Below are 17,074 nucleotides of genomic sequence, written 5' to 3'. Positions count from 1 at the left end.
AGTGTTTATTACAGACACCTTACAGCTGATCATTGCAGCCAGGGACTAAAGTGAAGCAGGTCACAGTGGGCAGAGGGGTCTGTCTGTAACTAGGGGTTGTCTGTAAGTCGAGTGTCTTTATAGGACATCTATCACCAGTTCAAGAATTGTAAACCAAACATACAGACATACTGGTGTGTGCCCCATCTGGCATGATCTATAATACTTTTAGCTTCTTATGACCTACTTTTTAAAAAACAAAGGTTTTAAAAAATATGCAAATCATGAGTTAATGGAGTCTGGAGCCCCTCAAGCTTGTTTACATAATATTTAAAGCCCCTTTATTTTTTTAAAAAACAAGGGCATAAAAAGCTAAAAGAACAGCAGATCCTGCCAGACGGGGCACACACCAGTATGTCTGTATGTTTGGTTTACAATCCTTGATCTGGTGATAGATTTTCTTTAAGCCAAAGATTGGCTGTAACTTGAGTCACCTCCGTAGATTAGCTGAATGGAGGTGTGACTGGTAGGGGTTGCCAATCTCTTAAATGTAGTAGGACATCTTACAGAAGATATAAGTGTAGTAATATACAATTTGGGTCTTGGCTGGAAGTCTTTTCTGCTTCTTCACTTGTCCCGAACTATTGTGCGCTTCCTGGCAACATGGCCGTGCTAGCAAGAGTTTAATCCGCTTTATCCTAAGCTGCTGATTTAGAATCAGGTTGGCTCCTATTTTCTGGCATTCAGTTACTTTTTATGGAAAATGTGTTTTTTTTTATAATGTCTCTATTTCAAGAAGTTTTTTTTTTTTGTGGTGTTTAAATAATTTTGCCTCTGGGAGCGCATGCAGTTAGAGAAGAGGCGCTCATGCCAAGCAATGCTATTATGCCTGATAAAACTGTTCTCATGTATCAGGGATCACAAACCTCTGCATTACTCTCATTACATTGGGTTTTATTCACATGTAAACTGTGTACCACATGTATTCCTTCCAACTGGCATGAGGAATGGGGTTTATCTAATCTTAGATGGAAGCTCGGGTCTGGCTGAAGCATCGGGGATTCAGATGTCTCAGCTGGTGGAAGTGATTGTCAGGATTGGATGTTAGACACATGATACGCTGTGGTTGTAATTTTTAGTTTGTGTGTTTTATTGGGCAATTTAGAGCAAAGAGGATACGGTGATAACAACGATGGTCAGCACTTGGCAGCCAATACAGATCCATATAATATGAAAATATGGAAGCACTTGTCTTTTGTGGTGATACTTCCAACCGATTCGTGTTTCACATGGAAACACAGTTTACAGGTTAATTTCCTGTGGGATTCAACTACTCAGGTTCTACACTTGTTGTTCCATCTGCTACTCAAGTGAGGTACCTCGTCAGAGTTCACACATCAAAAACTGACCATACATCAGTGGATTCAGCACTACGATTAACAGCTCCACCAGCGTCAAAAAGAATTTTTGGTGGACGTGACTTTCGACCCAAAGGTCAAGCAGAAGTTAGCCTTGCATTGGGACTGAATTTGAAACCCATCACTTTACGCCAGGTTCTGGTTGACTAATCAAAAAAAATAATCTATCCTTGCTGTGTTTTATTTTTTATATAAATTTGTTTCTATATGTTTTATGGGCTTGGTGTAAGTGTGGTAACTTATATTCTATTCATTGTGTGCTATACATATACTCTCATCAGGGGATTAACTAGGAGAGGCAGGGCCCTATAGCAGACTTCTGAATGGGGCCCCCTACCTGCTTTAAAATATGCATATAGCACTCCCATATACACATATAACACCTTTATATACCTATATACATAAACAGTTCTTCACTCATAGACATACATTTATACACTCATACATACACACACATACAGCGCATATACACTGGCACTGTATACATACATATACAGTGCCATATACAGACATACAGCATATATACACACACCATATACACATACACCATATACACATCAAAGATACACACACGTATACAGCATATATACATCACATATGTAATTGTGCTTTACCATGTGCTGTATATGTATATAATAGTGCACATCCTCCATTCTTTAATGTCAGGTTGGATGCCGGGGCCCCCTGACACTATGGGCCCTATAGTGGCTGCTATCAGTGTAGTTAAGCCCCTAACTTTCATAGTAATTTCTATTCAATCCTGTAATTTTTGTTTAATAATTAAAAAATATACACCACTTATAACACCCCACCTCGCAAAAATGTTTGTGTCAGTTTGTGATGCTAATCTGGCTCCTATAACGAAGTCCCACCTTTGATACAGCAGGGATGCAAATGAGACAAATGTATTACCTGTTATATCCAAAAAATGGCTAAATTTTAAATTTTGAGTTTATATTTTATGCCAGAAACTGTGGTAAAATGTGAATGATGAATTCTAGTATTATGTCCTATCAGTACGTGTAAAGCTTATAGAGGGTGGGCCATAAGAAAAAGCCATTCTGATAGACCCCAGACATTACTCTTTTATATTCATCTTAATACATTACTTTGGTGGCCGCTTTAGGGAAAATGTCTGACTGCCCATCTTCTGCAATATCAACTGCTGGATGGGGTTTCCGTAATCTGTGATCTCTGATAAGACAACCCCCTTTAATTCATGTCATCACATCTACCGCCTTCAGCATATTCAGAATACTTTTGCTATAGGTCCATCCATGGATGACTTTGTAAAACCTGATTCTGATTATTGGTGCTGATGTTCTCATCTCATCATCCCGTGACGTAAGAGAAGAACCTAATCCTAAGTGCAAGGTTGAGATGGGCCCGATAACCTAAGTGCATTGACAGTTCTGCTTTCATCTTTTTTTGGTTACAATTTTAGACTTCGTGATTTTTACTTTCCCTTTGAGCTTTTTGATAAAATCACTTTGCCCCCTTAGGTTTAAAACATAAAAATAAAACTAAGTGACCAAGAACAGGAAGGTATCGGCTTCACCATTTCTGTATCTCTACTATCTATTTATTAATAACAGTCAGCGCTGAATCATAGGTCGTGCCGTTTACTGTTACAGTATGGATGGCTTTGTTATAATTTTGGAAACGGGAAACATCTGTACGTGGCCTTGAGGCCAGTTTCTCCTTCTATTATTTTAAGAGATCTGATTTCACAAGGTCTGTCCATTGCTTCATTCTGCAAAGGTGCATTCAATTCCAATTCAAGACACTAGAGGTTTAGGTTACCATTTGGGGAAATTCAATGATATCCAGGTCATGTAAACCGAAGCTTAGAACCATCGAAGGACATTGGTCATTGAGAAAACGTGAACTGCTCCTGGAAATCTTTATTATTTTATTTTGCCTTCGTGGTTTATATGCTATATAGCCCCTGTGTTTTGAATAAAGACAGTTTTGGCTACGGTGCCTTACTCATGGTCGACCAAGCTGATCTGTGATCAGGAGTGCCAGAATTTGCCAAGCTTTGCCTTATCTTGCACTCACTTAGGCCCCTTGCACACAATCATTGTGTTCTGCCTGTGGAGACTGACCTGTATGTTGGCCCGATTACATGGACAGGTATGTCCTACATAAAAATCTACCTAAAAATCATGCAAGGACTTCTCATCTGCTGGCAGAACTACAACACCAGCACTAATAGAGATAAGTCATTACCAGAACCTTAATAATGGGATTCTGTGATATCCTGTACTGATAAAGAACCTATTTTTTTTTAGGTTTATAGATGTTTTAAAAAAATACTAAGTAATGAGTCTATCAATTTGCAAATGAACTTTGGGCATGGACTTGGCCGTGATTGCCCCCTGCACTACTCATTTTCTCCATCCAGAACCTACTACAGTGGTGGCGGACCTATGGCACGAGTGCCAGAGACGGCACTCTGAGCTCTTTCTGTGGGCACCCGGGCCATTGTCCCAGCACACCAGACAGGACTCAAAGAATCTTAAAGAGATACTTACTTTGCTACTTGGGACTGTAGGAAAAGGGAGAAAGAGTAGACTGGGCCAAATTATCTTTGGAGGACCTCCTGCTGGCCCCACGATTCTCTGTGTACAGCGGGACACTGGAAAGAAGCTAGAATAATGCAAATTTTCCATCTTTCTACTGTATTGGTGTCTTCAGGAGGCCAATATGATTGAAAGTTGTTGAAAAACAGGGAGCAATAAGTTACTGCTTTAATTTTTGGTGGCACCCCACGGTAAATAAGGGGCGGTTTGGGTTGCAGTTTGGGCACTCGGCCGCTAAAAGGTTTGCCATCACCGACCTACTACTTGGCCTTGTTCAAAAGTGTCCTGCTACAAAACTGGGAAATGGAAGATACAGGGGAATTCATGGCCACATTCAAGGTGCCCAAATATCTTTTTTTTTTTTTTTCTTAAGGATATACTTATGTGTTTAGTTTATATGTGACTTAGGAGCTGACGGTTTCTGATTAACCTTTTACATGTTTATTGTACTAGTGGAGATGTAACATAATTGTAGCTTTTTGTGTTTTCTTTCCTCAGCAGACACCATCTCTGGAGCAATGTTTACTCTGAACCTAAATGACTTTGTCCTAAAAACGAGCTTGAATGAAAGAAGCAGGAATTTGATTGGACCAGTTTCCGGTTCTGTTAATCTAGAAGCGGTTTGGTGCAAGCATAGTGGGGACCTGGGCCCCCAACTTACAAATCCTAAAATCCTTCTTGATGTGAGATGCGGGCTTCTACAGGTGAGAAATAAGAGTCTCTAAAGATTTTTTTTATTTTTGACGATCCCCTAGGCCAGTGAGGGCAAACGTTTTAGAAACCTAATGCCCAAACTACAATCAATAACCACTTATTTATCGCAAAGGGCAAAACTGGCAATTTAAGCAGCAAGTTATTGGTTCCTGCTCCTTCACAGCTTTCAACTGTATTGGCGTCCAATGGACACCAACACAGTAGAGAGAAAGTGGAGATGCTCAGTTTATCACTGTATCTTCCCTCCAGGGTCCCCTGAACAGGAAGAATTGTGGAGCCCAGAGCAGGAACTTCAATATAGGAGTTCCAATAAAATAGGAGAGGGGACCTATCTTTTAGGCTTTGTCCTGAACATATCCTCCATGTGGAGGTTGTTAATGGGTGTTTTACCATTGGGGAGGTGGTCATGTCAGCGGTCGTGTAATTCTTTTGCCAAGATCAGATTTGCAATATCTCTTCTGTCTCAACTGTTATCAACACAGAACGTTGCAGCAACATCTATGTGATACACAGCTATGTGACTTGTTCATTGTGTTGTGTATGGTGCTGGAGGCGCTGGTTCCAATCATTATGAAACCACATGAAGAACGTCTGTGTTGGTATTGCAACTCCCTCTACCCATTACTTGCTGGGGTACTCAGATATGCAATTGTCCTTTCATCTCTGAAATAAAAGAACATTATAAGTACAGGCGGTCCCCTACTTAAGAACGCTTGAGTTACATAAACGGACTCTGATAATTGGTAATTTACTATTCTTTAGCCCTAGGCTACAATGATCAGCTGTCACAGTTATCAAAGGTGGCTGCAATTAAGCTTTATTGTTAATCCTGGTTCTTATGACAACCCAACATTTTTAAAATCCAGTTGCCACAGCGACCAAAAAAATTCTGTCTGGAATGACAATTATAAAAAATACAGTTCCGACTTAATTCTTATGACAACCCAGCATTTTTAACATCCAATTGTTACAAAGACCAAAAAAGTTCTGGCTGGGATTACAGTGATAAAATATACAGTTCCGACTTACATACAAACTGAAAATAAGAACAAACCTACAGAACCCATCTTGTATGTAACCCGGGGACTGTCTGTAAAGCTACAGAATGACAATTACACAAGTCTGTACTCTGCAAATATGACCGTTTCCACTAAACAACATTTATATAATTTTATATTGCTAATTTCTTTTCCTTCGAGACCAAGGAGTTTTTTTCCGTGTCTGTTTTTTAATTCCTCTCCATCCATCCAGCCATAACTTTTTTTTTTTTTTAACAAAGCTACATCTTGGCTTTTTGTCTGTGCAACAAATTTTATTTTCTAGTGGCAGCATTAAATATTCTATGCCATGTACTTGGAAGCTGAAAAAAATGTTTCATAAGTGGTGGATTTGGCATAAATAAACAGTTGCGGCATATTTCGATGGGCTTTCTTTGTATGGCTTTCAGTGTGCAGTTGAGATGGTATTTGTACATTATTCTTTGGATAAGTGCGATCATAGTGTTACAAAATTTGTAAAGTTTAGTAGTGCCTCAATATCTTTAAAAAAAATGTAAAAAATCTTGCATTAAAAAATGCATTACATTGCCATATTCTGACACCTGTAACTTTTTCATACTTCAGAGTACGGAGCTGTGTAAGGTGTTATGGTTTGCGGGATGGGATGATATTTCTTATTCAATGTTATATTGGAGGCAAAATGGCAAAAAAGTGGGATTCGGACATTTAGGCGCGGTTTTCCATGGCGGGGTTCATCGCTGGGATTAATTGTTTTTTATATTTACTAGATCAGACATTTTGAGACATGACAATACATAAAATGTTTATGATTTTGCTTGTTTATGTTGTTATGACTAGTTTGACTGATTTGGCAAGCTCTGTGCAGCGCTGCGTAATCTGAGCTCTATATAAATAAAGAAATTCTTATAATTATAATGGAGATGATTTTAATGGGGTTTTTTTTAACACATCTTTCTTGTACACACAAGAACAAGTGTTTTTTTCATATTTTTATAAAACTGTTATTTATTTTTTTTCAGCCCCATAGGGTGCTTGAACCCTAGGGGGTCTGATCACTAATAATTGTATTGCAGTATATTGTAGATATACTGCTTCTATATTAGTCAGTCCCAGACAGACTGTAATATAGAAATACTAGATTCTTTGATAGGTTCCCAGCTGTCACTGTGCAGACCTCCATTTAAAGATGGCGGCACCCAGCAGCATACCTCTTAGGTGCTGCAGTCGGGTTCAACCATGGCACCTAACAGATTAACTGCAGCGATTGGTGACAGAACCGACCACAGCAGTTCACGGCAAGTGTCAGCTGTGTAATACAGTTGAAACCCGCCATGTATGGAGAGTGTTCCATCCGTGAGTTCTCTTCATGCTCCCCTATGTATATATACGATGGGTGGTCGTAGAGGGGTTAAGCTCCTTATATTTTAGAAATACAGGCTGTCCCCGGGTTACATACAAGGTTCTGCAGGTTTGTTCTTAAGTTGAATTTGTATGTAAGTCGAAACTGTATATTTTATAATTGTAACTCCAGTCAAACATTTTTTGGTTGGATTTTAAAAATGTTGGGTTGTCATAAGAACCAGGAATAACAATAAAGCTTCATTACAGACACCTCTGATAACTGTTACAGCTGTTTATTGTAACCTAAGGCTAAAGTACAGTAAATTACCAATATCCAGAGGTCCGTTTGTAACTAGGGGTCGTCTGTAAGTCGGGTGTTCCTAATTTATTAAAAAACTATTAAGGGATTTTTTTTTTAATCTATCAAACTATACATGATTAATAAACTAAAAAATCTAATTAAAAAAACAATACACAGAACAATCCAGACAAATCAATTTATCACAAAAATATTAATAAACAGCCTTTCTGGCTCATCAACATTATTTTATAAGGAAGGAGGCCATGGATAACAAATTTAAGAAAATTACCCCAGTCCCAGTGCCTGGATATATATGTAAGTGGTAGATTTCCTTTAAGCTTAGAAGTTTTTAAAACAATTTAAATTTTTACCACTTCCCAAGCCTGGTTTCTTGAAGAAAACCTTCCATCAAAATCCAGCATGAAAACCAAGAACATAGATCCAAGGATTGTGACTGTAGTAATCTTCTTATATTTGTTGTCCAAGGCCTTCTGCCTGTGTAATCTATCAGCAGGAAGTGCAGGGGGAGGAGGAGACCTGTTCTGCTCATTGTAACAGCCGGTGAAGCTCTTGAAAGCATAGTTATAAAAATTGATTTAGAAAGTGGCCATGGATAACAAATATAAGATGATTAGTGAGTGGCTTTAGTTTATCATGAGGGATTCTAATGGTCGATTTCCTTTAACGTAGTTGTCATCTTTGGAAATTTCTTTTTTGCTTGGAGAGACCTTGGTACCGCCTCCAGAACAAATAAACATTGCACAGCTACCCTTTATATATCTATATTTTTTTCCCCTCAACCACCTTAATTTTTCAGACGTTAGTAGCAACAATTTAGCACAGTACCGGAGCGTTTTGATTGTGACAGATCTAAAAAAAACATCCAAAAACGAAATGACTGATGTAGAATAAGGTCCATGGTGGGGAGTTTGTTTCCCTCTCGCAGATGGCACCCTCCTTGTCCTGTAGATAATAGCAGTACATTTTCTTTTTGATTTACTGGACAAATTATCCGTGTTGATATTAACCAGGGCTGAAAACAATAGCAACACTGTGCTACGAGCACGAGTCGGAGGAAGTTATCTCTTTCGTTTTAACATTTCTCATGAACTATGAAGGAGACCCTGCCAAATAAAATATCTAATCAACGCGCATAAATGGTGTTTAGATAACTTCCAGATTGAGCTGTATGTTTTTCTACCTTTCCGTAGCTAATAATGTTTTCTTTCTAGGTTTTCTGGGGTCAGGAGAACCTGAATTGCTTGACACTTTTGAATGAACTTGTCCAGGAATACCTGAAGAGAGAGTCAGGGTTGGGCGCTACAAGTTGTGAACAGCCCCTTCTTCCCGTCTCCCCTGTGATCAGTAGACCTTCAACCTGTAAGACAGAGCACAGCTCTGATGACTTGAGAACTGGACTTTTTCAATACATACAGGATGCTGGTAAGTCAAGGACATCTCCGATGTGTTTTTCACATCATCATTTATTTGCTTACATTGCATTCTGCTTTACATAGCTTTCCATCACTTTCCTGAGGACTTCATCTCCATAGGGTTTTGAATGTCTTCTCTGTGTTTGGTTGGGCATTTTTCCTCATTATTTATTTAAATATAATCAGTTAAAAGTATTAAAAAAAAAAAAAACTTTTAAATAAAGGAATGTTAAACATAATAACAATAAAAACAAGTAAACAAAACTTGACTGCAGTGTTCAGCAGTCTGTAGAATCCTGGGAGGTAACAGCCACAGCAGCTGCTAAGGGGCCCAGAGTGTCAGGGGGCCCGACCACCCAACCGGACACACTAAAAATGGTGGCTGTACACTATTATAAATATATTATGCTGCACATTATAAAGCATAATATGCATAGCATTGCTCAGCTAAACCGGCACCTCAGAAAATAAATGTTGGGGAGGGTAGAGAAGAACTAGTTGTTTCACACTTTTCTGTTAGTTATATAATCCCACATGTGTTAATTCATAGTTAGTTCATAGTTTTGATGCCTTCAGTGTGAATCTAGAATTTTTAGAGTCAAAAAAATGAGGAGGTGTGTCCAAACTTTTGGTCTGTACCAATATATGTGTATGTATGTATTTCATCTATGCATTCAACTTTATGTGCTGTATTATGTGTTAGATGCTCAGAAGTTGCCCAATGCTTTTGAAGTGGTGTTTTACAATGAGACAGAAGACAATCCTGGAATGATGCTATGGAAATATCCAGAGCCCAGAGTTTTGACGCTGGTGCGAATAACCCCTGTGCCTTTCAACACCACCGAAGACCCTGATATTAGTACCGCTGATTTGGGAGACGTTCTGCAGGTTTGTACTTCAATATTGAGTGTAATCTATTGTGCCTTTGTATATATGGAGGCAGAAGTGGACTCTAATATAAGTGGTTTGGGGCGGCAGCCCAGAGCCCAAGCCTTCTAGGGTGCTCATGGCCCACCCAAACCATCCTCCAAATCTCATACTCAGATGGACTTTCACCCATGAAATCCTTGTACATCTGTTCATGCGTTTTAAAGGTCCTCCAAAGGTCCTGAAAATGCACATTGAAAGCAGGCAGAAGAAGATTCTAGTATCATATGTAGGAAGTGATTCCCAGACTTATCAGGGCTATAATATTCACACAGCCACAGATGTCACACTTCGGCTGCAGATGTATGGAGAGGCCATGACAGCTTTTATAAATCTTTATAAGAACTAAGGCTGTATGATTTCTGAAGATCTGTTACAATGTGCTAGTGGTACATTGTAATAGATCATGTGTAAATAACCATATACTGCCATACCAATCAGACAACCTAGGGTTAAAGTACCCTAGGGGGTGTGAAAAATAAAAAAAAATGTAAACAACCTAAAAATTCAAATAATCCCTCTTTCCCTAGAACTGTTATAAAAACAAACAGGAAAAATCATAAACATGTTAGGTATCCTCGTATGCCAAAATGTCCGATCTATCAAAATATAATAATGGTTATTCTCGGTGTAGCACCGTAACGAAAAATAGCCCCCAAATGTCTGAAACGCCACTTTTATTATCTAAATAATTTTATAAAAACTGATCAAAAGGTCGTACAGTCCCCAAAATGGTAGCAAAGAAAATGTCAGCTCATCCCAGAAAGGACTTGCACAGCTCAAAAAGGCGAAGTATGAAAAAGTCATTAGTGGCAGAAGCCACAAAGAAATTTTTTTTCCCTTTTTTTTAACTTGTAATATGAGGAAGAAGCAGATCTGAACGGCAAATTCCTATTTAATTTTTTTTCTGATTAATATAATAATAATCGTTATATAGCTCCATCAAATTCCGTAGCGCTTTACTAACCATAAGGGACATACACAAATAAAATAACACATTACAGAGTACAAATAGTCATATAGAACTATATTTGAACTATAAGATTTGTTTGCTCTTCTAACTTTTTGTCTGTCTTGGTAAATATATGACATTTTCCTCAAAAATAACAACACTAGAGCATCTTTTACTAGACCCTACGTTGTGCCCTTCCTCAGTTATTTCTACTGAGTAAATTGTCAAATGGGTGTTCCGATTTGTAAAAAATATGTGGGACAATGTCCATTTTGACTCTAAGGCATTAGTGGAGAAAAGGAAGAGAGCCTATGCAACAGAGATATCAGTAGTTCGAGAAGTGAGATGCCCTTCATCACAGCTGCAACTTTTTTTTTAATGTTTTTCCGACTTTCCGTTTGTTAACTATAAACAGATGTTTTCTTAAGACCCTTCCACATCTTGCGAGTTCCTTATCTTGAGTAACGTACGGTTTCCATCCTCCATTCGGGCCTGACTTCCAGCAAATATTTCAGTGTATTAGTCTCAATCTGATGCGGTGCCTAATGACTGCTCATTCTTATTTATGATGTAGCGCAGGACACAGCGATACTTTGGAACAAGTCAATATTTGTTTGTTTGCACAGCTGGACACATTCCTTTATGTGGATAAAAAAAAAAAAGTCCTGCTGGAAATGAGCGCTATAAAGCCGCGAGGAGGTTGTGTTCACTTGCCATTGCATCTTGTAATTTAATGGACCAGTCTATGCCCTTGGGTTTAACACGATGTTCTACTGATCATGGATAAGACTCAAAGTTGTATGAGTACCTGCCACATCTCCTTACATAGTGGCATAGCTACATCGGCTTGTATTACCATTATATTGTGTTTTATGAGTGCATTGTTATTGCAGACATAAATTTGAGGGTATAATTTAAGGAGGATCCTGCCCCAAATCTTTGGGAGGTTGGATGAGAGAACTGGGTGAAGCATGTTGTAGGCATTTCTTAACAGGTGGATTTTCAGGTTATGCTTCAAGGTTTGAAAAGTTTTGGACAGTCTGATGCATTTTGGTAGAGAATTCCAGATGGTGGGGAATGCATAGGAGATGTCCTGGAGATGGTTGTCAAAAGAGGGGATAGTAGAAGAGTAAGAGGATCGTAGAGGAAGTTTGGGACGGTATTGGCTGATTAGGTCAGAGATGTTTGGAGGCATTTGTGGAGACTATCAAAGAGAAGACGCAGAAGAGGAACATGAAGAGAGAGGGATAGATTGGGAGGGGTTAGAAAGTTAGTTGAGGGAACGCAGAGATGAATACATTGGTGTGGTGCGGCTGACATTTCGGTGTTGTGCATGTTGCGTCCTATTGTAGCCGTCCCGATGCTCCTGAGTGACGTGCAGGTCAGAGCACAGCCGGCTAGCGATTTTGCCAGGATATCGCATATATTACACATACATGCACTACATCTTTCAAATATCATGTAGTAACTTGGAGCTGGAGGCTGTGATAAGGGGTGTGTGGCTAGTTAGATTTTACCACCCACAGCAGCCATAATGAGGTTGCAGAGTCTGACTATATCCAAGAGCTTTCCTTCTTCCTTGATTGGATATGAGATGATAATATTGGGGAATAAAAGTGTTTTCTGTGCCGAAACACCGATGCAGAGTCACCTTTAAGGTACTATTATTGGTTTATTGTAGGATTTTGAGGTGACAGGTACCCTCTAATCAAATTCTTCCAATTTATCCTTTACCAACATAATTCTTAAATATTCGCCTACCATTTAATCACACAAGTCATATTTCTTAATGGCTCAAACCACTGTCTGCCTGTCAGTATAATTGTGACTGAATCTCAAAAATCGTTGTAGAACAGGAAGATATTGTTCTCGTTGGTATCTCTATGTTTGAGGCATCAGGGGAACTCTACGAAAGTTTCATGTTTAATAGATGGCTGTATGTTTGTAGATTGTATACTGTGGAAGACAGGTGTCCTCATCATTATTCAGCCTCCTAGCTGAGGGGAACCTGCCAAAGAACTTTGCTTCATGGCAATGGGCTCACCTCTGACAGATGCTCCCGGCTGAAGTTGTTTGGCCGGTTGATTTGTATTTGTATTGTAAATAAGCGACAGATGTGGTCTCCAAGCAGATTGCCTACATGGAAGGTAAAGGTTTATGTTGTCCAATTAACATAAAATGGACACTATATCAAATCCTTTAATTGATGGCTTTTTACATTTGGGAAGGTCAAGCAACCCTAAAAACCCTAACAACCTTTCATCACTATTCATCTCATCACTGAATTCTGTACAGAATTTACCACAAATTCTTTATCTTGCTGTTGTTCCTGAGCATTAGCACTGCATATTCTAATTAGGCTATTTATGGTCAAGTCTTCCTTGGTTGTACGTAAGTTATATACAAGAGGATCAAAGGCTTTAAATAAAAATATGAAATGTCCCTCTCTGGTGCTCCACAATCACTGTGGCACTGCCTATATCCTGCGGCCTCTGTTTCTCAGTTGCAGGTTATAGAGGATAGATGGTGCTATGACCCAGTGTGGTGGATGTTCTGATTCTGTTGCTCGTAGTAAAATGTGACTAGAGTCCAAAAATATTTTGTTGACTCGTACACACATTTTTATTAGAGAAGCTACACATTTCTTCCATGGACTATGTGCTCCATAATCCAAACTTCCACCACACTGGTCTTAACACCATCTACATCAACCACATCTTCTGTGTGTCGCATCAAAGCCGGCGCAGATGCACCAAAATCCGAAAGCGTGCGCCAAAATCTCCTGCTAAATGCGGCGCAAATCGGAAATTGTGGGAATATCCGGCGATAGTGTGGTCAGTGAACCCTTTGTAAATGAGCCCCATTGTTTTGAATCATTATTAGTGTATGGGAAAATATCACTTTACAGTTTGTGCCCATTTGTCCTCTCTTTTCTCTGTCCTGGTTTGTTGGGTATACATCACCTCCTAATCAGTGACTACCAGGATATAGATGGTTATAGATGGGGCACATTCTGTCAACGTAACGTCACTGCTGAGCAAGTCAACTCCGACCTCGAGCCCTATAACTATAACCCCTGATCCCATACAAATCTTTTTAGTATAGTAGACCATAGTTACCTAATTCAGCTTGAGTTGTGGCTGCCCAAACAGCATAAATGCATTGTTCCGTTATAATTTATAATTCCATTATAATAGTGAACACCTTTAGTGTGTAGAGCAATAACAGGTGTGCATAAGCTTTCTATAACAAACCTATATACACATCCATAAATAAGTTTTTCAAAGCTTCATTCATTCTGTGTCAAAAAGGAAATCTTTGCCGATTTCATTCTTTGTTTTAAGCTTGTTTGACTATTAATGAAGGCAATAATGAGATGAGATGTCTCACCTCCTTCATTCCAAGTGTTAAAATGTGTATACTGTACCTACATTGTATTTAAAAAAATTATTAAAATAATGTCACTTGTTCTCTTCTCCAAACCCTGTAACTAATATTTAATCTTAGATTTAAAGGTGTTAGTAAATAATTTTTTTCATTCTTTCTAAAATTAGATTTTGAGAAAGATTTTACTTAGAGAAGTTGTCTAATTCATATCACACACCTGTGAGTGACTCTACTTACGCCTGTCTGATAAACTCTGGGTCAGGTTTTGTATTATTATTCTAAAAAATTGAGGCACAGAAACTAGAAAAACATGAGACTGTAATAAAGAAAGAGTTACATATTTCATTGAAAAGGTTAAAACATATTTCTCAGGGCTCTTGAATTACCATGTTAAAATACCAAGGGAAAATAAAACCTGGGCTTGGATTCTTGTTTGTACTTAGAGGGCTTTCCGGACAGGAAGCCAGTCTTGATGCAACACAGTAAAGCCACAATACCAGTGGGGCAGTACAGGTGAAATGGCTGCAGCTGTACCCTTCGTTTCAATGTACAGCAGCGATACCCTGGAATGTTTCCTGAACAGAAATCACATTTGGTTAGTTCTTGTTCCCAGGAGTAGATCACATTAAAATGTTATAAAATCATGATTTCCTGCACTTGGATTCTTGTGGTTTCGCAACTAGTTCCAATATTGTGAAGAAGGAGATTCTGTGGCTTCTATGAGCTGATATACGAGTGGTGTTTTTTTTTTTCTGTACGGACATCATGTTTTATTAGACAGTAGATGTTATTGTACTTTTAAAAAAAAAAAATTTGCAAAACAAAGACTTTTTTTGTCTGCGGAAAATGTCCTCTGGATTGTCCTGCTACTGACCAGAGATCATCAGAAACCAGACCCAACGCGCACAGAGTATCCCATGACTACTGTTCAATAGGAAATGCACGGACAATGAGCACAGAGCTGTCATCGCCTCCTCGTGTGAAGGAAAAGTGAAACGATTGTGAAAACCACCACCAGAAACTGTGGTTTCTAACATTAACATTTACTTGGAGCTTCTGCAGCTTCTTGTTACTTTCCGCCATTGTAGTAGAATATTGAACTGAACTGTAAAGGAGTTTGATATATCCACCCCCCATCTTACCCATCAAATATGTGGCACTTCCATATCCCTGAAGGTTTTTTTTCCCCAATGGTGTAGTACAGTTTTTTAAATTTGAAATTATTTCCTTTTTTTTTTATAAACTATTTCTAATTAAAAGTTTAGAATTTTTTTCTAAATAGTATTTAAACATATGTAAAGCATCTCTGCTAGATTGAAGACAGGTCATCACATGCAGGTCTCCATTACTCTTCTCTATAGTAGTTTTTCCATAGTCTGGAGGAGTATAAAATGGCACAAAAATTGTATAGAGACATGATCATGCTTTCTGTTCTGAAATTGCAGTATGAGCCTTCTGTCTACTGGTACCATTTTTCACCCCGACTTTTTATTTCTCCATTTACAGAGCTGTAGGAGGGCTTGTTTTCTGTGTAACAAATTGTACTTCCCATATTCAAATATTCAAAGAAAAAAAGACAAGAGGGTGTGTATAGGCAAACAATTACAAAAAGCTTTATTCAATATACTATACATATACTACACAAACTGCTAGAAGTTAAAAACATTTAAAAAGTACAGAAAGAACATCGGTAGACATCCCGTGTACAAGACCCTGATTAGTCCGTATACCAGTATAAACTTAAAACAGTGCAAGCATGGAAATTGCACCTTCAATTGATATACTGGTTACCTAATGTCCTTGTGTACACATGAAGTCTCAACAACAGTTAGGTAAACATGAATATAGATAGAAACTATTGGCACATCTAAGGAAATAGTGAATGAACATAATGGGGGTCATTTATTAAGGGCCCGATTCGCGTTTTCCCGACGTGTTCCCCGAATATTTCCGATTTGCGCCGATTTTCCCTGAATTGCCCCGGGATTTTGGCGCACGTGATCGGATTGTGGCGCATCGGCGATGGCATGCACGCGACGGAAATCGGGGGGCGTGGCCAAACGGTAACCCGACGGATTCGGAAAAACCGCTGCATTTAAAAAAAAAAATTGGTCGCATGGGCCATACTCACATGCACCACGATAAAGACGATGAACTCCGGAGCACCTCAGCGGACTTCGGCGCAGCAGCGCCACCTGGTGGACATCGGGCGCAGGACCTTCATGAATCGCCGGAAGACCCGAACGCTCGTCCGAGAAGCCGGCGCTGGAACGAGAATGGACCGGGTAAGTAAATGTGCCCCAATGAGTTGTTACCGAGTAGTTAAAAGTAGTGCAAGGTTATAATGAGAGGGAATATCCCATGCGTTCCGTCGCTTGTGCGACTTCCTCAGGGGTAAATTTCCTAGTGGCCTTCAGCCCCCTATAAATACCTCCACATGGTGGTCCACTTACCCCATTATGAGGGACCATAATGTAAAACACTCCACATGTGTGTAAACCGCCGCTAAGTCGCCATGTTAGATCTCTATCTCGCGAGGTTTTTTAGCCCAGGCGCACACGCCATCCGCCGAGAACATTCATGCGCATGCGTCCCTGAATCCCCACACTTTCACAGTCACACAATATCATAAGCCAGCGGATTACATTTACATGCACGGAGGACGGCGCCATGAATATTAAGAGAGCATCCTTACAGATAAAAAAACAAATCTACTGCTTGTAGATTTCATAAATGGTCCATGGACAAAGATGTCAGAACTGACCACCTTGTTGTATTCTAGAAGCAGTTCAAGATGAGTAATACACTGCGTATATGAAGTTCTTAACCTTTATATTACGGCAGTCTAAAGATCTTATTACTCAATCAAAAATACATATTGCCAATCTAAGTAACCTAGATTTGTTTAAGTAATTTATAGTTGATTTCGTCAGGACAAGCTGAATTGGTCCTCACTGTTTAGGATTTAGGACGGTCCAGGGAAATTTGGAAATTCTTAGCAGATTTGCAGCTCTTTGC

The 17,074-nt window shown here is 39.1% G+C and overlaps 1 protein-coding gene across 4 annotated transcripts in view; it reads left to right on the top strand.

Annotated features, from left to right (window-relative positions):
• VPS13B (vacuolar protein sorting 13 homolog B) overlaps positions 1-17,074 on the top strand; it is a 629,099-nt gene that overhangs the window by 516,215 nt on the left and 95,810 nt on the right. For 2 of the 4 annotated variants that reach the window (XM_072151499.1, XM_072151501.1), the window contains exons 37-39: positions 4,484-4,686; positions 8,590-8,800; positions 9,494-9,678. In XM_072151499.1, the coding sequence (XP_072007600.1) occupies positions 4,484-4,686; positions 8,590-8,800; positions 9,494-9,678 (599 nt within the window). Of the gene's footprint in view, positions 1-4,480; positions 4,687-8,589; positions 8,801-9,493; positions 9,679-17,074 lie in introns of all 4 variants that reach the window. The other 2 variants (XM_072151498.1, XM_072151500.1) reach the window with 1 other exon arrangement.

The sequence above is a fragment of the Engystomops pustulosus genome, chromosome 5 (genome assembly GCF_040894005.1).
Source record: "Engystomops pustulosus chromosome 5, aEngPut4.maternal, whole genome shotgun sequence".
In the NCBI taxonomy this organism is placed as follows: domain Eukaryota; kingdom Metazoa; phylum Chordata; class Amphibia; order Anura; family Leptodactylidae; genus Engystomops; species Engystomops pustulosus.
The sequence above is the reverse complement of the archived record's forward strand: the minus strand, read 5'-3'. Positions and strand labels throughout refer to the sequence as shown.